At 38.7% G+C, this 21,749-nt stretch overlaps 2 protein-coding genes across 2 annotated transcripts in view; one reads left to right on the top strand and one right to left on the bottom strand.

The window, feature by feature from the left end:
• niki (nimA-like kinase) overlaps window positions 1–21,749 on the top strand; it is a 73,427-nt gene that overhangs the window by 48,773 nt on the left and 2,905 nt on the right. Inside the window, exons 6-9 of the mRNA XM_068229492.1 lie at window positions 1,167–1,273; window positions 2,226–2,370; window positions 7,310–7,429; window positions 15,234–15,389. Coding sequence (XP_068085593.1) covers window positions 1,167–1,273; window positions 2,226–2,370; window positions 7,310–7,429; window positions 15,234–15,389 — 528 coding nt within the window. The remainder of the gene's footprint in view (window positions 1–1,166; window positions 1,274–2,225; window positions 2,371–7,309; window positions 7,430–15,233; window positions 15,390–21,749) is intronic.
• LOC136881908 (arrestin domain-containing protein 3) overlaps window positions 16,561–21,749 on the bottom strand; it is a 67,097-nt gene continuing 61,908 nt past the window's right edge. Inside the window, exon 8 of the transcript XR_011018779.1 lies at window positions 16,561–16,731. The gene's annotated coding sequence lies outside the window, so the exon portion shown is untranslated. The remainder of the gene's footprint in view (window positions 16,732–21,749) is intronic.

Genomic DNA, 21,749 nt, shown 5'->3' with positions numbered 1-21,749 from the left:
TGGGACTGTCTGCTGGAGGGCAGATCACAAGTATAAAGTAAACCCGCTAGTATGAAGAAAATATTGCTCAGACCGAGTTCAAAGTAATGGTTGCACTTTCTTTGGTTTATACAACTGCTGAGACGGCTCTCCTGTCCCCACTTCCCCGTAAAGCCAACAAACTTCACACGGATAGTTGGAAGTTCTTGAGGAGGGCCTGTCACGCGTGCAAACAGAAGTTGTCCATTTCATGACCGTATCGATGTTTAATCAAGAAGTAAGTATAAATAACCACCTAATTGGAAAACGGTGAAGAGAATCTCAACGAAAACAAGGAGCATAAAAACATCTTATATGAGAATATTAGCAAATACTTAGAATGGGTAGACATGAAACAGACTAGACGAACAAGAGATATAATCAAACACGACATAGCAGAAGCACAGCCCAATCTCCCTCCTCCCTCACATGTTATTTTAGATGACGATGAAACTCTACTTCCCTTTTCTCCAGAGCTTTCCATGAACTGTCAAACTGTATCACATCGTTACTTCACCAGGTCATGCTCAAAGACAGACCCTCTAGACAGCGCAGAATAAACATCTTTTCCAAACAAGAACGAAAGGCAAGATGACCTATTCTGACGACCTCCATTTTTATCAAAGGAGTCTCCAAAGAACTTTTATTTGTGCTTATTGTCAATGTTTTTCTTTTCAGTTCTTTATTTATACAGCTGAAGAGGACCACTAAGTGGTCGAAACATGTCCTGTAAGTTTTAATTTTATTCAATTTTGCCTGAGGCATTAATAAAGTATCGATTAGGTGGTTATTTATACTTACTTCTTGCAAACAGAAGTGCAGAGGTTCTTTACACCGTGCATCAGACCAGCATTTTGTTTTGAGGCAACTTGGGTAAGCTCAGCTGGTAGAGCAAGTGAGGAAGAGGGTCAACCTAGGGAAGTCTTCTTTTGCATCTTGCGAGGCCCTGCTCTTCAGATTTGATCTGTAATAACAGCAGAAATGGGTCTGTACATATTAGAGAATACAGCAGCTATTTATTTGATGCTTTCTTTACGTTTGTACAGTTGAAGACGCGGAGCAAAGTTCTCTGGTAAACGTAAAGAATTTCACCTTATTTTCTTGACACGGCATAAGCCTATATCGTCTGTGTTTTATTTGTCTCTCAGGTGCAGGTGCTTGTTCGTGATGGAGATATGAGTTCAAGTTTTGCAGTCTGTGCTGGAGGTATCATACATTCTTCCTGGGTTCTCATTGCTGCCCACTGCATTCACGGGTGAGTTTTACGCTGTTACATCAACATTAGCAGTGGTAGAAATAGATTCTTCCGATAAAATTTGCTTGGTTTAAATTGAGGACAGAATGTGACTTAGTTTTCTCTCTCTCTATCTCTCGCCCACACACACATATGTGCAACTTCCCTAGGTTGGCCAGAGTGCAGACCCCGTTCCTCACTTGCTCTGCAGCGTTCTACCAGCTGAGCTTACCCAAGTCGCCACATAAAAGAACTTATGGGCGACAACATTCCGGCGCTTTGGCGTCTCCAAAAACTGTCAAAAGTAGTAGTGAATGGAAACAAGGTTCATACAAACAGCAACATTTCGTAACAAGATTTGCAGCTGATGCATTTCATTTTAAAATGTGTAAAATCGAGAATTACCGAGATCCAAGCTCACAGTGTACTTGCATTCTCTGTTGAAACCACTGCGACAGATATCATGCTGTGTTGTGTAAATGTAGACAGAAATCTCCATTTTAACAGAGTTTAATTACTGTATTATTATTATTTTCATATTAAGTATGTTTCTTCTAAATAAATAAATGTGAAGCCTACTTGTGCATTTACAAGCAGTAGTCGGTGCAAGAATGAGAATTTATGATATTATTAATTGAAGATTACAATATATTTCATCCATGTTTTTAATAACTGGGCCAAGGAATCTAAACGGACATCAGGCAATGTATTTCACATCCATTGTTCTCTTCTTGTGCTGACAATACTAAACACAGCAGCAGACATCTGCATGTCTGTGGTTGAGAGTTAAAAGGTCAGATGCGTTATACTCTCAGGGAGATCTGCGTGTTCGTCTATGAGCTTTTGCATCCTTCAAGGAATGATAATTTTTCTGGTGCTCTATGGTTTTTAATGTTCAAGTATGTTATTTTTGCCTGTTGAATAATGAGTAACTGCATGTGCCTTTTTTTTATTTTTATTTTTTATTTTGCAGGAAACCAAGTCGGCTTATCAAAGTACGAGCTGGAACAAGTTATTTTGAAGAAGGCGGTGACGTTCATCGAGTAACCTACTACAGAATTTATGAAGATTTTCTTGTGACCGACTCAAATCTTTTCTATGATATTGCTGTAATGAAGGTAATTTAAAATCAGCAAGTAGAGCTTGATTCCTGAAAGTAGACATTCAAACCGCACAAAAATTTTACAGGGACACTAATAATGTTACTTTTAACTCTGGAAATGACTGGCTTGGTGAATAAGTGGTAGAGTGTCAGACTCATGACATCAAGTACGTGGGTTCAATTCCTGATTTTTGGAGGTCGGTGAGAAGTCTTGACATTCCATGTGAATTCCACCTTTACAATACACTTCTTTTCAGATTAACAATTTCCAAGTAAAATGAGACATGTTTCATCCCCTTGTGGACAAGAGCGGAATTCTACTGGAACGGATACTATGGGTGCCACAGTTTGCACCAGAGATCTTTAACTGTTCAAAGCAAGGTATAACACACAAACCCTACATCATATGATTGACACATGTAAGGTTTCTTCAGCTTGTCATCATTGTAAATGCAACAGAGAGACAAATTTTCATTCACATTCATATCATTCCACTTCTGAAGTCTACTATTCAGAGAAACTGAGTAAACTGTTAGGACCTTCTTGTAATATTCATTGGTAACCTCCACAATAACCTGTACCAGTGCAGAACTCAACAAACAGAACAAAATCCTTTTTCGGAGAATCATCACGTGATCTATCGTTTACAACACCTGAATTGCGTGAACAGAAAGTGTGAGGTATTGGAGTAAACTGACCAGCAATCCAAGAAAATTGTGATGACTTATTTATGAACGTTTCACTGGAGGAGGTTGACTTTTTCCGCCTACGTCTTCATCAGTGATGTCATTGTCCGTATCTTCACTGTCACTTTTTATCGCAACATTGCCAACATCATATTCATTGTCACTTTCTATGTCCAGAAAGTCATTATCTGCATCACTTTCAACTAAAAATTCTTCAATATCATCATTGCCGAGGCATCTCCTCTTTTGTGGCACAGCCATATTTGTTGTTATGGTTGGAAGCACAGAATATATCTATCATTGCTAGGAAACAAAATTCTAACGTAAATAAGGAAAAGTGAACTATCTCTCGTTTAGACCTTCCGTGGACTTCTGGCACAACATTTGAACTGATCGGTCACTGTACTTATTTTTATGGACTTAGCAAAGTGAGCGCTATATTTACGGGTTTATCACTGTTTGGATTAAGCTGTAACATTTCTACAATACAACTTTACCAGTATATTTGTAGGTTTAAGTTTTCCAAAAGAAAGCTGCAGGAAAAATGAACACTTTGTGACCAGTTCTACATATTTTCAACTCTAATCACATGCACAAGTTGACAACGGTTAATGCTTTTAATTGGCATCGGACAGAACACTTATTAGAACTACCTAGTGTCTTTTAACATGTGATTTTTACATACGAGTTTCATCAACTATACATACTGTACATTAAAATGTTATAGATCCATCTATTCAATATTTCATTTAATCAGTGAAGAGTCGCCTGTTCAATGTTAGTAGTATGTGTTTCCTCCAAATGTTGGACATCTTCAGCTACTATATACTGAACTAGATGACGTGCCCGTGCTTCGCCGCAGACAGCCGTGGATACTCCTCTGCCGCCCTCCATACTTTGCACCCTGTTCATCAGCGCATCAGAGTAGGAATCGAATAGCTGGACACGAACCAGTGTGTTACGTACCATTAGTTATCAGAAAATTTATCTAACTCCCTAGCTACTTCCTGCTAATATTCAGGCAAGCTGTTTTACTCGTAATGCAGCAGTAATCCCATCTATCGGAGATGAGTGGCACCAGAAAAGACAACAAACAATGGCCAATGTGACGTTATTGTTGATGAATTTTATGAATTTTCAATGTTTAAGGCCTTCACATTTAGTTTTCTTCCAACTCCTCCTTCTTCTCTTATCTTATTCTTCAAGAGATTGTTCCATTAAGATTTTTTCTCATTTTTGTAATCATCTTCACAATTTTCCTTGTCGATAGGGACCACGCCTTCGCCAGTTAACACATGTTAGTAACGTTGATATGGACTAAGCAAGATAAGTCTAAATTCATGAATTCTGTTATCATAGCCGGTACAGTAGAAATGTATAAGGCATAAATGATCAAAAATTTAAATGTTATGTAGTATTTATCGATGGGACCACTAATAACACAGATATTGAAATTAAATATTAGGCCTTCCCATAAACTACCATTTCAGTCAGCATGAATAAAATTATTTATAGTTTAGATTGCAGTGCCTCATTCCCCAACTTTACATATCGATTTTCATTAAATTATCTTCAGCTATTTTCTTGTGATGCCCGTACATACAGACGGACAGACATGACAGAAAATTAAAAAGTGCATTTCGTTGTTAGTGTGGACATGACCGATACAAATATACCATTTTTTTCAAATTCTGAGCAATGTACAGATAAAACTCTTATTTTATATATATAAATTAAAAAAGACTAAAACAGGGTTAAATGAGGCAAAATCCTAACTTCCCTGTACTTGACCTGTTAGACACATTGTAGATTAACCAAAGCAAACACAATCAAATGAATGGATTAACATCTAGTCATAAAAACATTAGGTTCACTGATGCAACAACAATCTTAGAAACTTCATTGATGTGTTATGGCACTATATCTTGTTCAAGAGAATCTTCTTTCAGTTAACCAAACACTCGTGAGGTGGGGAACTTTCTCTTGTTTGTAGAGGAAATATGAAACTTGTGAATTCTTGCCAAGAAAGCAGCAAACGTACGATATAAAACTCGTGGGATCTGTTCTATTTACCGTATACTTTACCTTATGATTATGGCTGAAGATATCCCCATGGGGATGAAACATGTCCCATTTTACTTGGAAATTTACCATAACACTGCCATCCCACTCATCTGAGTCCAGCTCCATGGCTAAATGGTTAACGTGCTAGCCTTTCATCACAGGGGTCCCGTGTTCGATTCCCGGCAGGGTCGGAAATTTTAACCATCACTGGTTAATTTCTCTGGCATGGGGGCTGGGTGTATGTGTTGTCTTCCTCATAATTTCATCCTCATCACGACACGCAGGTCACCTACGGGCGTCAGATCAAAAGACCTGCACCTTGTGAGCCGAACATGCCTTCGGATACCCCGGCACTAAAAGCCATACGCCATTTCAATTTTTACTTGAAGCTGAGGAAATAGTATTTGTTTATGGGAATTAAAATTCTTTAGTGCATGCTTTTAAATAATTCTTATTACTACCTTAAACGTTACAGTATAAGTTAATTTAGAACTGTTATATACATATTTTATATATTGCCAGTGATCTTTATTTTGTCCTAGGTATTCTATGGGTAAATACGTACTGGTATACTCCCTTTCATTATTTATATTAGTTATTATTTTATTTTCCACTGCCACGCATTCACAGTCCTTCCACTATTTGCTTTACTATCCAGATATTTGATCCTGAGTGAATCTAAACTCTTCCATCATTTCTCCACACTGTCATATTTCTCTCTTTGACGTTTATTCTTGTAGATGCCCCTTAACCTGACAGCATGGAGTGCCGCACCATGTAGCCTCTCTGTTCTGAAACGATGTGTCGTATGGTTGTGAACTAGGTCAGATATTCTTTTACATAGGGATAACGTACTGATAACAGGCAGGTCTGTGTAGACAGCACGATGAGTCCAAATGGTACCTTCTGTGTGAAACTCTGCAACATGAAAACAACCTAACAACTGGGTCTATTGCTGTGATTGCAGCTGTTAAAGCCTTAACTGGCATTGGTATAACATAGTTTCCTCTTCCGGGGTGTATATATTAATTCTCTATTCACCTGTTCCTTTCCTTTAAGGAACTAAAAAGTAATTAATTTTAACACTGTGACAACCAATTATGGCGAGAAGCTGTGAAGTGCAGCATCTGATCAACAGTTACGACAACTCCGGTGATAGTAATTTTAATTACAATGATAGTTTGTTGACAAGTGATGTTTTTTACAATTTACTTATGTCGCACTGACACAGATAGGTCTTATGGTGCCGACGAGATAGGAAGCGCTTAGGAGTGGGAAGGAATCGGCCATGGCTTTAATTAAGGTACAGCCCCAGGATTTGCCTGGTGTGAAAATGGGAAACCACAAAAAGCTGTCTTCAGGGCTGTGGACAGTGCGGTTTGAACCCACTAACCACACGGCCAACTTGCCTGGTATAAGTGATGGAAATTAATGTGGAAAGTGGAGGCGATAGCGAGGTGCATGATGTTGGGCCGCCACTGGGAAGGAATGCCTGTTTAAGTGGTTCAAAGGGAGGTACTTTGTGATGTGGAATAGGAAGTGTGTGTTATATTGTACCAACATTCTTCGTGCATACGTGCCGAAAGTTACAGTGGTTTGAATGTAGCACATTTTACGTTACTTACTCGCGAGTAGTGTCCTTGTCTCATACTAGTAAGTAACGCACACTCTGCCTGCTCCTGCGTTGAGCAGTTAACCACCACACCAGACCTCTTACTTCACTATTTTTTTTTTCTTTCTTTATTTTGCAGAATTCCAGTGATGGTCTTTTGCTCTTACATTCTGACATCATCATCTGTTCCTAAGTATCCTTCATTCTACTAGTTACTCTGTCACTATCTCAGCAGTCTCCCACTCTTCTTCACCTTGTTTAACCAGATGCTGCATCTTATGATGGAATGCTAAATTCTGCAATTTATGTCTTTCTTACTTCTGCTGCCATTAGTTTATGACTTTGTTTCCTAAAATAATATTTACCTGACTTAAATTAACTACATTCCATTACTTTTATTTTATATTTATTTAATTTCACCTTTTACTCTTCTCCAAGATAGTGTCTGTACCATTCAGCAATTTCTCTAGATGAAATAACAATGTCATTGGCAAATCTCAAGAGTCTCAAAGTCCAAATACTTGTAATGCAATCATAAGTTGAGGTTGCCACAGTGTTAACATTAATCAAATCTTCTGTTTGTTCGCTTGCAGGTAGATCCAGACTTTAATTTTCAGAACCCAAATGTACAGCCTGCCACTCTTCCCACCAAGGATTTTTCAGCGCTCGAGACTGGTTCAGTAGTTACTTTGATCGGCTGGGGTCGCTTTGAGGTATTTATTCTTGCGATATAAAACCAGTGCTGGTTAAAGTAATTGGGCTGAGTATTTTACATAGAAATGACTTTTTCAAAAAGTAAACTGATGCAAAGATTCGACAGGCAGTAGACCGCTCCATTCGCACCATCAACAGAACAGCCTCTGCTAACGGTATACTACAACTTCCACATCGCTGGCAACGGGTTATACACAATGCTGGTGACTACAGTGAAGGATAGTAAAGGTTGCTAATATGTAACTCTTTTGTATCTGTTGTAAATAAATAGTTGCCACTATTTAAGTTCCAACCTTCGTACATGTGAAGATATTGTATATATTTATTAGTTATTTACTAGATCTCTTTGTACTGAATAGGTGGATATTAAAAATAACACTTGTAACATACTTTGTATTTACGTACATTTCAATACGGATCTAACATGAGAATTATAACGTGAAATGTAAAAGCCAACCAGGCCTATTATATGCTAAACAAATTTCTCAACCTGAAGGTTAAGATTAGCAGTTTAAGTAAAGACATAGCTTTCCTAAAAGAATGTCTGAGACTAAAATTAGTACCAAGATTCTTGAGCCATGTCTGAAAGGAGAAATTTATCAGCTCATAACTTATTAAAAACCCCAAAACAAAACTAATGAAATTTGACTTAAGGACGAAATAAAAACTTTTTATAAGAAGAAGTAACTCTTAAACTTACAACTGTACAAACTACACTTAACAGTGTCTCAATATGAACCCTATAGAATGGAATTCTTTTCAAGTACATGTTGATTATAAATTAAATGATATACTAAGCAGGAAACAGTTCACATTAGATAAAAAAAAACTGGCTCACTTAAAAGAAAATCAACTACAAGCACCCAAAATGCATTTAGAAAAAAGCATTCCTTCTTTAAACAACTCTCCCGCCATAGTTAACTTGACGAACACAAGCTTCTCAGAAAAAGAAACTGAACTTTTAGGTAAAGGTTTAAAACACAATTGGCCTACTATACAAAAAGAAAACAATGTTATCACCACCATAGCAGAAGTCGAGATGAATATTTCAAAACTCTCTCTGGAGTTACAAAATGACACTAGATACGACATAAAAAAGAAACTTCCAACACTAATTGAAGGCTTAAACAAAAATGCTGTTCTCAATTATTCAAAATTAATTAAAGAAGTAAAAAACAAAATAAAAGATGACAACATAACAGTAACTAAAGCCGATAAAGGAGGGACTACAGTTTTAATAGATAAGAAAGATCACATTGAAAAAACAGAAGAATGTTTCACAAATGAGACTTACACAATAGTCAATAAAGACCCCACAATAAGAATCCAAGAAAATTTAAAAACACTATTAAAGAATTCCACATTTTTTCTCAATGAACAAGAACAACAAAAAGTAATCCTTATGAACCCTAAAACCCCCACAGGCAGAGCATTGCCTAAATTACATAAGAAAAACACACCCATACGCCCAATCATCAACTGTAGAAATAGTCCGACATATATATAACCTCAAAATATATCCACTATTTTCTAAAAAGGCATTACAGGTTTAACAATAAATCACCTTTAAAAAATTCAATAGACTTCTATAAAATTAAAAAAAAATTCACCATTCTACCAAATCACATTATGTGCTCTTTTGACATTACTAATACGTATTCTAATGTACCAACAAAGAAAACTAAATATTATCAAAGACAACTTTACAAAACTCAGCAACCTCAGCAAACTTGAATTAGAAGACTTCATAAAAATCCTAAACTTTGTGCTAAAATACAACTATTTCACTTTTAATGGTAAAATTTACGACCAAGATGGCCTAGCTATGGGAGATCCCTTATCAGGCATCTTAGTCGACATCTATTTGGATTCTTTAGAACATCATAAAATAATAAATAAAATAAAAGGCCTTAGCTTATGGCTTCGGTATGTAGATGACACATTCGTAATTATCAATAAAAATCTCAATAATAGTATCGATATTTTAAATTATTTAAACAACCTAGACCAAAATATTAAATTCACCAAGGAAGATGAAGTCAGTGGATCCTTAAATTTCCTAGATCTCACAGTAACTCACATTAATGGCAACTTTGATTTTCAAATTTACAGAAAACCTACTCACTCCACATTAACAATCAAAAATACTTCTTTACATCCTAACTCCCATAAATTGGCCATTTTTCACAGTTTAATTTACAGAGCTTTAAAAATCCCTCTAACACCCAAGAACCTTGAAACAGAACTAAATTATATAAAGGATTTAGCAAAAATCAATGGATATAAACCTGAAATGATTAACCGTTTAATAAATAAAGTCAAATTCAAATTAACAACAAACCTCATCCCTGGCAAACCCAAAAAATCCACCTACAACAATCCAAACTTTCACCAGATCTTGAACCCAATAAAAAAACAAAAATACCAGTATAGCTTTTAGGACAACAAACACTAACCAAAAATTATTTTTTAATCACAACACAGTCAATTCAAGTACAAACAATTACTCAGGTTCATGCATATACAGGCTCACCTGCACGCAATGCAATGTCTCTTATATTGGTCAAACAGGCCGGAGTTTTCAAACTAGGTACTTAGAACACTATAATGCCAATAAGCACAATAAATTTTCAGCTATAAGCTCCCATATGAAAGAAACAGGACATCACTTCACAACGATAGAACAAGACCTCACAATTATTAAAAGAGTAGACAAAGGAAAGCTGATGAATGAACTTGAAACCATCTATATATTTTTGGATCAATACTACAACAAAAATCTAAACCTCAATGAATTAATTGAAGTCAAGAATCCATTATACAAAAGTTTACCTAAATTATTAAAAACTCTAAATTCAAAACATAACTACTGTACATTCTTAAAAATCTTAAATTAACATCTTCTAGAACCTCCACTACTTTAACTAACATGACTCCTTTCATGTCTGCCTCGGCAAATCTCCCGCAACTCAACACGACTCCCTCCCTGTCCGACCACGCAAATCTCTCGCAACCAACAACACATAAACTTAACGCCCCACCTACCCCCTCCCTTCCACCACACCCTCCTCCGCCAATCTCACATCGATACAATACTAGAAGCACAAGTGTCAGTCATTCAATGCTACTATAGCAACTGATTAACACCATAACAGTCAAGGAAATAAATGAACATACACATAACGTTGTTTTCTTCAACTAACCGTTCCATAACTGATTTACATCTTTACAGACGAAAGGATAAGTGTTTATACATTCTCCATTTTTTCTTTTTAAACCCACATTCTCTTCAAAAACACCCTTCCTAAGCACTCACTCTCCTCTTGTTACAGACTTCACACCAAAAAGTTCTAATCAACATCAATATACCTTTGACTTTCGCTCCTTCAAGCAAAATAAATACGACTACAAAAAGCTACTTAAGAAGACTGTTGTCTTATGTTAATATACAAAATTAACATCTTTAACAGCCTATCAGCTTTACTATTTCTTATCCTCCAATAGGAGTATTCAAGGTAACACATTTCTATTTCATTATAAAGATTGAGCTGTTTATTGCTCTACCCTCAACAGGTTTTGGGTGCACTGACTCAGCGCTCCGGAGAGTGTAGCCTTGTAAACTTGTGACATGCAGCTTGATACTACGATTTTAACCGAGAACATTGTAATAATTTTATGTTAGACAAACACCTACATTGATATCCTCTTTTTACGATTTGTAAGAACAATCAGAATCCTGATTATTCACCTTACAGGTTTGAGTTTGAGGCTGATGATGCCCTTAATATGGGCGAAACATTTCCCTTGTAACTTTTATGATAAGATTTAATTCTTAATTTACTAGATCTCTTTGTATTAAATAGGTGGATATTAAAAATGACACTTGTAACATACTTTGTATTTACATACATTTCAATACGGGCCTAACATGAGAATTATAACGTATAAGTGGCATGTTCCAAGCTGTCAGTGGAGAGATGGCATGGAATGACATTAATAGACAAATAAGTTTGAGTGGTGTCTTTAAAAGTAGGAAAGATCACAACATGAAAATAAAGTTGGAATTCAAGAGGACAACTTGGGGCAAATATTCATTTATAAGAAGAGGAGTTTAGGGATTAGAATAATTGACTAAGGGAGATGTTCAATAAATTTCCAATTTTTTTGAAATCATTTAAGAAAAGACTAGGTAAACTCTGCCCTAAATGCAAATCAGTAGTGACTGATTGATTGATTAGCCTATAGTCAACATGTGGAACCCTCGGGGAGGGCAACAATCTGTTCTCAGTCGGCAGATGAACAATCCAGCGGACAAACATTACGCTAGTGTTATGGAAGAGGAAAATTTACCAAGCACTAGGGACAATACCGCATCGACAAACTTCATGGGAATCTTCAACAAACACTCCCAGTCATGTGTATGTGATGTTCATGATTATGTACTGTAGGTAGAAGTATATGGGCTAAAGGTTCAGTAACTGAGACTGCAATAAAGTGATAGGATTAACGGTAGAAGCTCAAGGGACTATTCCTTGATTCAACTTGAAGTTTTGGGAACAGTTTAATTTAGATTTTCTAGAGTTGCTTCATATTTAGGGATTGTAGTACAGATGTAAAGGATAGAGCGCATGAGTCACTGGAAGGACCCCAATTAGAGTATTGTCACCTCTCCAGAATTACTTGATTCTTGAACTGGAAAAGATCCAAATGAAAGCAGCATTATTTGTTCTGGGTGATTTACCACAAAGGAGTAGTGTTATGAAAATATTGCAAACTTTGGGCTGGGAAGACTTGGAAGTAAGGAGACGAGCTGTTCGACTAAGTGGTATGTTCTGAGCTGTCGGTGGAGAGATAGTGTGGAATGACATTAGTAGATGAATAACCTTGAGTGGAGCTTTCAAAGGTAGGAAAGATGAAGATACAATTGTAATTCAAGAGGACAAATTGGGGCAAATAATCATGAACACATTGATGACGGGCCCCAAATGGAGGCTGCTACCACATGTAGACCGGTTAGTTCAAGACTCCAAGAAAGAAATTACGCTGCTGCACTTAAACTATTGTAATTCTAGATATCGACCTCAAACTTGGAACATGTACTCACTAGGTTGCTTCGCAGTCTGTACGTTGTGATACTTTTCAAAGCAGTACCATTTGTGGCTCCATTTCATAGCCATTCTAAGCACAGTGTAGTATGAACGCCGTATTTGTACCATTCGTATACTCATTGTGTTCAAGTATGCAAGGATTTCTCTTTACGGCTACTCCCCGTTTGGTGTTAGCCATTAATCATTAGAAATATTTAATTCACTTTCACTCGGTACCTATTATAACCGATCTGTACATAATTAATCACAATTATCGGTAGCTGTCGGCAACTGAATACGCCGTGCCATGTTGGCATTTGCACTGGAGCTCCAAGGATAAACTTTACATATCCGATAATATTTTGTTAAATACATGAAGGTTTAAAGAAAGAGAGATGCAGAGATAATTTATATTCCATAACTGCACCGTTTGGAACTCATAATCTCACCCACAATTTCATCAATAATCAAGGAAATACGAGGTGCATAAAAGTGAGAATTCTTGTAGCCCGGCACCCACTGTTGGCTGTCACCTACTGTCAGCTGAGAAACTACCAGATTTCTCACAGCTCATCACCCATGTGGCACATCAGATAATGAATCTGCATATAAATATTGAAATACCTTGTTGTCACATAGGGCATGTTGCCCTTGTACAATGATTCTCGGCGTGTAAGAACACCCGTGTATATACAAAGTTTCCATGGCTACAAAGACCGTACTATTAAAAATACATCGACACTAAAATCTACGTTCGCTATACTCCACAACATGATTGGAAGTAGTTAAAATTATAGTCAATAGATAGCACAACAAGCTACAAATGATGCCCGTACGTAAAAACGGAGATCTCCGGGGCCCGTCAACAACCGCTGGCTGCAGTACTATGGAGATTTCCAGGGCCAGTTGTCAATGTGTTAACTGGAAGAAGAATTAGGGACGGGAATAATTTTATCAAAGGAAACATTTGATACATCTTCAAGTCTTTGTCCTTCCTTTTCCCACACTGAGCTGTCGTCATTGCCAGGTAGATGCTGAGGACTTTCCACCTAGTAGAACACTCGTGTATGCATAACATTTTGCCGGTTTTTGTGGTAAGGAAGACATGTAATTTTCAAGGGAAATTCATTTCTTGTTTCTTCAAAATATTGGCCATTGGCTTCTACACACTTCCCCCATCTTTCAGGTAAGTTCAGAATACCATGCCAGAAAAACTGATTGTCTTTTGCAGCAAACCATGCATCAAGCCATTTTCCAACTTCCTCCAAATTGCTGAAGTGCTGCTCTGCGAGCACGTGCTACATTGATGCGAAGAGCTTGGGGAGTACGGCGGGTGCGGAAGGATGTCCCATCTAATCGATTTCAAGGCTTCTTTTACTGGTTTTACTGTGTGAGACGGCGCATTGTCGTGTAACAAAATCACTTTGCCATGTCTTCTGGCCCATTCCAGTCCTCTTTCGATCAGTGCGTGATTTAAATTAATCATTTGTTGGCGATAGCGTTGTGCAGTAACGGTTTTGCCGGGCTTCAAGAGTTCATAATACACAATACCGCTACCAGAGAGTGCACTGTTTTTCACATTGAAATCACCATGTTTAACTTGTCAAAAACATGTCTCTCACGTTCTAATCGATGGAGCGTGTTCACCATATGTTTCTACAAGCAAGCAATGACTTTCCACAGCCTTTTTCTTTTGATTAAATAAGAAAAGCAATGCGTGCCACAAATGTTCCTTTTCAGGCAAAAACATTGGCATGATCACTGAAAGATACAACACAGAGCGGACTCAGCTTATGTGTGTTGGTACGTTAATGTCAGACGAACAAACTAACATATGTGTCAAATTCATATGCTGCGTACTGTTTGCTGGCGCTATCTCTTAGTGAAACCAGAAAAGACTCATGCATACACCTGGTAGTAGCACGCCATTGCCTTGACTGCTCACTTCCATACTTTGGCAGAAAATCATCTGTTAATGGAGACATTTTTTAAGGTCGGACTTTTTCTAATACTGAAATGAAAATTTAAAATGAACAAACTGCCTTTGTGGTCTAGTGGTCAGTGTGCTACTTCTGAACTTACAGGTCTTGAGTCTGATTCCTAACCGGGGAGGAATTTTTCTTTTGAATAGGATCATTCTCAAACTCCACCTAGTGAGGAAAGTATGACTGCGATAGTTTGTACCCATATAGCTTAACCCCGCAAAAGCCTGACAGAATCAGTGTTAGACAGAGTATCAGCCCTTAGTCTGGCCAGGAATCAAACCCAGAACCTCCAGGTTATGCGTGTGAACACTACTCCAACAGATGGCTAATCTGTATTTGTTGGCACTCAGAGTATATCTTCGCTTAAGAATGGATATCTTTTATGTAACAAAATTGTTCATTACATTTCATAATATTCATACTGTTCTTTTAACATTTTCATGTTGCACTTATGAGACAAGGTACGAGATGCTGGTGTTCGTTTGAAGAAATTCTGTTGGAACATTTTACTACCTGGTGGCTTCGTACAGATATGAGCTCTCCATTCTTGTGCAATTGATATTACCAATTCAAAATAATAATGTTTACAGGTCTTGCTCAGTGTTACACTTTGACACCAAGGCTTTAAAGAAAACATATGTTGGTAATACCTAGGGTTAGCAATTCTTACAGCATATCTGAGGTAAATGTCCTTTCATTCTAAGAAACAATTACATTCTTTTTCATTACAGAAGTATGCAAGCAATCCTGGCTGGCCAATTTCTGATGTTCTCCGAAAAGTTCCCAACGTCGTTATACCCCTGGAAGACTGTCCAACCTCTGCTCATGATCCTCATCATGCTTTCTGCACGATAAGCCCAGACGAAGTCTTAAGGTCCGGAATGAATGTAAGTGAATACTGTCATCACTCTAAAACTGAAGTACACTTACATGCGACACACACTGTGGGTATGTCCGAGTGGACACAGATGGCGAAACAAACCAACGCGATACAATTAACACGTTCACACTGCACGATGGGCTGGGCTGAGGCCGAGCGGGTCAGCTGGTAGAAGTTTGATTTTATGTGCTTCACGCTGGCTGCCAAGCGATCTCCTGGATATAGCTCGTTCCTTTTGTGAGCACTGTTGTCTGTGCTGAAGTAGTTACTGAAACTATCATCAACGCTGTACAGTTATGGGGCCAAAGTGATACAAAATAAAGATCTGAGAATTAGGTTGTCAGAGGAAGTAGCCATTGAATGTAGCTCAAGAGGTAAATATTCTACATTTACTAACTCATAGAAACAATTACAAATACATTAAGCTTACTCTGTTTTAGTAAACATGAATTAGACGGCACAATTCTGAGCTCTACAAACACAGAGAGGCTTTCTGATTGTGCTAAGAAAAGGAGAGTAGCCTTCTATGGCCGTATAGTAAGACGCCTTCCAAAAGACTAAGCAATCACGTGGTCATCTTCTGGCAGAACAGGAAGATCCGCACCACTTAGCTGACAGAAACTGAGAAGAACATTAAAGAACTGGGAATATCAGATCTTCAAGACAGACGTACCCTGAAAGAAGTCCGTGGATTTCAGGAAAAACCCCGGAAGAAAGGTACCTCCTGGACAGATGAGAGAAACGAGTTACACCGGCAAAAAATGCGCCAATACTGGGCAACAGTTGAACAAGCGTGGTCCAAAGTAGGCTAAGAGGAAGAAATGATGTGGTAGTGGTGATTATTGTTTTAAGAGGAAGTACAACTAGACAACCATCCTCTATATAACACTAATCAGAGAGAAAAAATGGAAGGGATTTGACATTTCAAAAAATGAAGGTATCGGTCAAAGAAAGACAAGAGCCATAAAGGGTGTAAAAATAAAAGACTCCCTATACTTCGAGTGCTCTAATACCATCGGGTTGGAAAAGAACAAGAGTTGACCAAGGGAGGTTGGATGGGATAGATGAAAGTGAGGAGCAAAGGGCTCCCGTGCGTGTTATTCTACCGCTCCCACCCACAGGAGGTTGGCACTATGACACTCAGTCGCTAGCCTTTCCTCCCCACTACATCATGGCAATTCACATTTATAGAAATGTATTTCTAGTGGCAATACCTGGCATTACATTTGATATTCAAAATGTTGACCCTCACCTGGCACCTCGTAAACCAGTTTGCAGATGATAACCTAGATATCTCCAGTTCTTCCAGATTGTGGTACTTACGTCAGGAGAATACCTTATGGAATACCCTGTAAATGAAACAACAAAAATATGAATGTCAAATACACAAACTTTCATGTCTGATTACTGTGCACTTACCTTGCAAGGACCATGCCTCTGTGGCATGCCACACATTGCTAAACATAACAACACACCTAATTGGGACAAAGATATGATTTTTCTTTTTCCTTTTATTTGCCCTTAAAATAGAAGTTACCCTGATGAATACTTAGCTGATTCCTGTGTCAGTTGTGACCTCAACTTGACTCTGAATGGAATACAACAGTTCTCTCTCTACTTTATGTCTCCTACTGTAGAAGAAAAGAGTATATCTTATTGTGCATTGAAATGAGCATAATGAATTAGTTATGATACACTGCACCCGGGAAACTGGAGAAGGTTAACTGATGATGATGAAAGGATAAATTTAACAGGCAGAAGAGATCAATAAGTCACAATAATCAGGTTTACTTATGTGGGCAGATAACTAAATATTTTTACCAAATGGTGGTGGAGATGGCTGCTGTCTGTTATTCATCAGTACAATGAGTCAATGAGAGGGCTATTTTCCAGATGAACCAATATACTGGCCACACTAAAGCATATAAAGAGAAATAGTCTTGGAAGGCAATGCTCACCAACAATGAACAAATATTCAAGGTAGTTGAATTGTCAGCTGCAAATTAAGTGATGTGAATATTCACTTGAAATTATTCGTGTCACAGGTTTTTAACTGTCATCTCTGCATGTCATTATTTTACAAGTCAATATCAGTGTTTTCTTTAAAATCCTCAAACAGTGTGTCTAAAGAGAAGCAGCTTTTGAAAATGTATTAACATCTGCAGTGTTGAAGGGTACTGATCATTATACAAATATACTGAGTGGCCAAAAGTCATGGGAAGAGGTGTCCCATTAGAAAATGTGCCATGTATGGCCCCTGAGCGTTGCGGCGTAGCTGAGCAGTCTGTCAGAGACACCAGTGTCGTGAAGATGGCAACACGTCGCTAGTTAACAGACTTTGAACGTGGCATGAACATCGGCGCACGGCGGGTGGGTCATAGCATTGCAGAGATTACATGTGAATTTGGGTTTCCGAGGTCAACAGTGTCAAGGATGGATCTTCAATATCGCAGAGAGAATGTTACTGTTGTATGTCCTCCGCTCTCTTCGCTCAGCGCCAGCCAGCCGCACACACGCAAGCGTGGATCATTCGAGACTCGATGCGCAGTCTTCGGTACGCGTGTCTGTTACGTCGTGTGCAGTATATAAGGAGCTCCCTGTCTGTCACTCATGAGGATTCTCCCCAGTGTCCTGCTCCAGAATACACTGAACGTCGAACACGGAGGCTACTCCTCTTAAAAATGTGTCTCGACCAGGTGGACGGAATTCTGGTAGTATGAGGTTTCATCTCAGGTCACTACTCCACTTTCCCGTTCTTTCATCCATGTCGAGCCCCGATGTTGTATGCCACACATCCCCAAGCTCACTCAAGCTCCGAAACACACATTAGATTCTCTAATTGTGAACATAGCTTTCATTTAGTACAAGCTTTATGAACTCAGACACTTCAAGTTAGAAGGAACTCTCTTAGCTAATCTATGCTAGTGCAAATGATAGTTTTCAACTATCATGAACTATATCTTTCCCAAGAACTATCTTTTCAAGATAGCAGTGAGTGTAAATACATACAGAGTGTACATAGTGTATAGAAACAGAAACTCTCTCAAGATTAATCATCTACTTTGCTTCAAGACAATTTTATGTTTTATTCTTGTACATACTGTAGAATTCTGTGTGAAGCAAATAAATAAGTTGTGTTCTTGTAAACCTTATCTTGTTTACAACAGTTACCACCCACGTAAAGTGTCGCATGGAAAGAGCACAGGTGTTTAACGAACGATCTGCAGAACCACACTGCGTGCTGGACAGGCTACCATGAGTCAGATCACTGCCCAGTTGAATGTTGGGAGTCAGGGCCCCATTTCTGTCAGGACTGTAAGGAGACAACTGCACTGCATAGGCTTCACCAACCAACGACTAACTCACGTCTCTTTGCTGACACCTCGACACAGAGCTCCACGACGCGCATGGGCCCACGAACATCGACAGTGGCGGCGTGTGGTATGGTCCAATGAATCCCGGTTCCAGTTGTATCGAGCTGATGGGCGCGTGAGAGTGTGGCCCTATGAAGCTATAGATCCTGCGTGTCAACAAGGTTCTGTCCGGACGGGAGATGGCTCAGCAGCGGTCTGGGCGGCGTTCTCATGGTCGCAATTAGGCCCCAATGTCCGGCTGCAGGGAGCGCTGACAGGTGCACATTATGTGGACACTCTTTCAGACAATCTGCATCCCTTTCTGGCACTAGAGTACCCTGGTGGAGATGCCATGTTTCAACAAGACAATGTGCCATGTCACCGCTCTGTGGTGACACGCAGGTGTTGGAGGAGCACTCCGGTGAAATTATGTCAATGGATTGGCACTACAGATGCCCCGATTGTAATCCAGTTGAGCATTTATGGGATGCTGTCATTGCTGGTATACGCTCCATGAACCCCGCACCAACTACACAAGACCAATTGTGGGTAGCAGTGCGAGTCCAGATCCCTCCAGAACGATTCCAACACCTTGTAGAGTCGATGCCTCACCGTATTGCTGCCGTTTTGAGGGCGCTTGCGGAGGAGCAACTCGTTATTCACATCACACTCAGTGTATACAGGATTTTCATTTGTACAATTACCAGAGTATTTCAGCAGTAAACAAACACCATGTCGATATTCGTGAGTTACCGGTGTACATTAAAATACTCGCAGAAAGCTAATCATATTCACTTTTCCCTTAAAAAATTGTTATTAATTTCCACAATATCCTGGCTGCCGATGTTCAACTTCCAAGAAAGCAGCTTCATGTACCGTAGTCGTTAGTTGACGAGCACCATGAGAACTTCGCTACTACCCGGTAGTCCCATTTCGATTTACTGGGTCGGGTATCCCATGTGGCAACATTTTACGGCCGTTCCTCGTGTCAACCTCAAAGAGGAGCAGATGAGAGTTAAAATGAAATACGAAGAGTGTTGCTGGAGTGAAATTGACAGGAACAAAAGAGAGTATCTGGAGAAAACCTGTCCCACCTCCGCTTTATCACAGCGCATATCAGACATGGATTGGCTGGGATTCAAACTCCAGTTCCACAGGTATTGTAGCTCCTATGACCACACCACCATATTGTTGTGCATTAGTTTGCAATGCTTGATAATGGTGGTCATTTAAGTATTTACTCGACCTCTTGCAACTTTTGTTACACACCAGACATGCTCGTCAACGTCGCTGACAAATGTCAGTTGTTCTGCCGTCTTGACATCTCTGCTTAACCCTAGAACTCCTAAGCTATCTTATGAACGCTAACTCCCAAGAGGAGTCTCTCAGGCTTGTATTGTTTTAAGATTTTACTGCTCATGCAGTAGCATAAGTAAAAGTTACTTCTACAAAACTCACAATTTATTCAAATTCAACTTATTTTAGCATTATCCGTGTTCAAGTACGGAGCTAGTGTGAGAAAATCTTATCTATTTACACTATAATTGAGAAAATTTCAGGCACAAAGATAATATCACTGGATGCATTTTGTGGTGGACTTTGAGTGTTCACCACATACACTTCGTCCACGGTTTTCTTGTGATCACATAGGTAGCACTGTTTCTTCTTTGACATCACAGAAACTGAACTTTGAGTGTCATTTGCAATACTTTGAGTGCAATGAACTGTAGATTTACGGAGTCCTCACTTCAGATGTCTCTGCTAGCTCAGCAAGAAATACCTGGCGTCTACATTTCTTTTTCTTAATATTCCAGGTGGGATTTTTCTCCAAGAAAAGGACATATGCTGCAATTCCACACACATCAATACAATTTATAAAGCATGCGAGAGGCCACCTTTGGGTCTTTCGCTTGCACGTGTATGTATGTGACATCGGATCGAGCGAGTCCATGCCCCCTTTAATCTCATTATAGTAGAGAATCATGTCAGGCCTTTCATCCTCTTCAATAATGAAGTATGCTGTGTGATGCATTGTTGAAAGAAGTACAATCCATTTTCCTTTCTTAGGTACTTATGGTACCAAAGAATGATTGTTAGTGAATCTAAACATGGAACTTTTTCCTCCCCGATCTTATTTGAGAAAAATTCTTTAGGTATGAAGGCCTCGTACCCACAATTGTTAGACCATTGTGGAGTAAATTATCTGCCAAATCCATTGATGTAAAACAAGTATCCATTGCAATATTCCTGTGTCTAATGTCTGAACTAAGTTGCGAGACAACATTGAAACCAACATTTGTACTTCTCTTGTACCTTTCTTTTCACAAGTATGGCAATCCTCTCAAAGGATAGAAATTTTTAGTTGCAAATACAAAAAATTTGATTCCGTACTTATCCGGCTTTGAGCTCATACAACGTCCTAACTGCTCATCCACTGTAAGATTCTTGCCTGGAAGGTAATATTTCCCAAGATTGTGTTTTATGGCTTTCCATATGTCCCTAAAAGCAGAAAACTTGGCCTTCTTTCTTCTTTCACTTCTTGTAGACTTGTCATCAAAACTCAAAGACTTCAACAGTTCCTCAATTCTCTGACGACTCATTGGTGGTACATACTTTTTGCTCCATAGTATTGTGATATTAGACAGGTTGCTTTTCAAATAACCTGCAGTGATGAGTAGTCCAATCAATGCTCTCAGTTCGACACTGTCACATTTTTTATTTCCTTTCTCAGTGTAAACACACTCAACTTCTGCGTTGGTGTGAAGGACGATATTTTCAAGTATGTCTAATGTGAAGTATAAGTCAGTTGTTTTCAAAGGTGGCAGCTTGACTGAGGATGTTATGCTTCGTTCTGGAGGGTGCACATTCCAAACAAAGCCATTTTTTCCACACACACACTATCTGTTGGTTGGTATCAATAAAATCAGAATCAACAACTTCATGCACATTGTTTATTTCACTCACTACACTGACATGATCCTCCTCCTCACTGCCATTTTCATCACTTTCTGGTA

Source organism: Anabrus simplex, chromosome 10 (genome assembly GCF_040414725.1).
Source record: "Anabrus simplex isolate iqAnaSimp1 chromosome 10, ASM4041472v1, whole genome shotgun sequence".
NCBI lineage: Eukaryota > Metazoa > Arthropoda > Insecta > Orthoptera > Tettigoniidae > Anabrus > Anabrus simplex.
The sequence above is the reverse complement of the archived record's forward strand: the minus strand, read 5'-3'. Positions and strand labels throughout refer to the sequence as shown.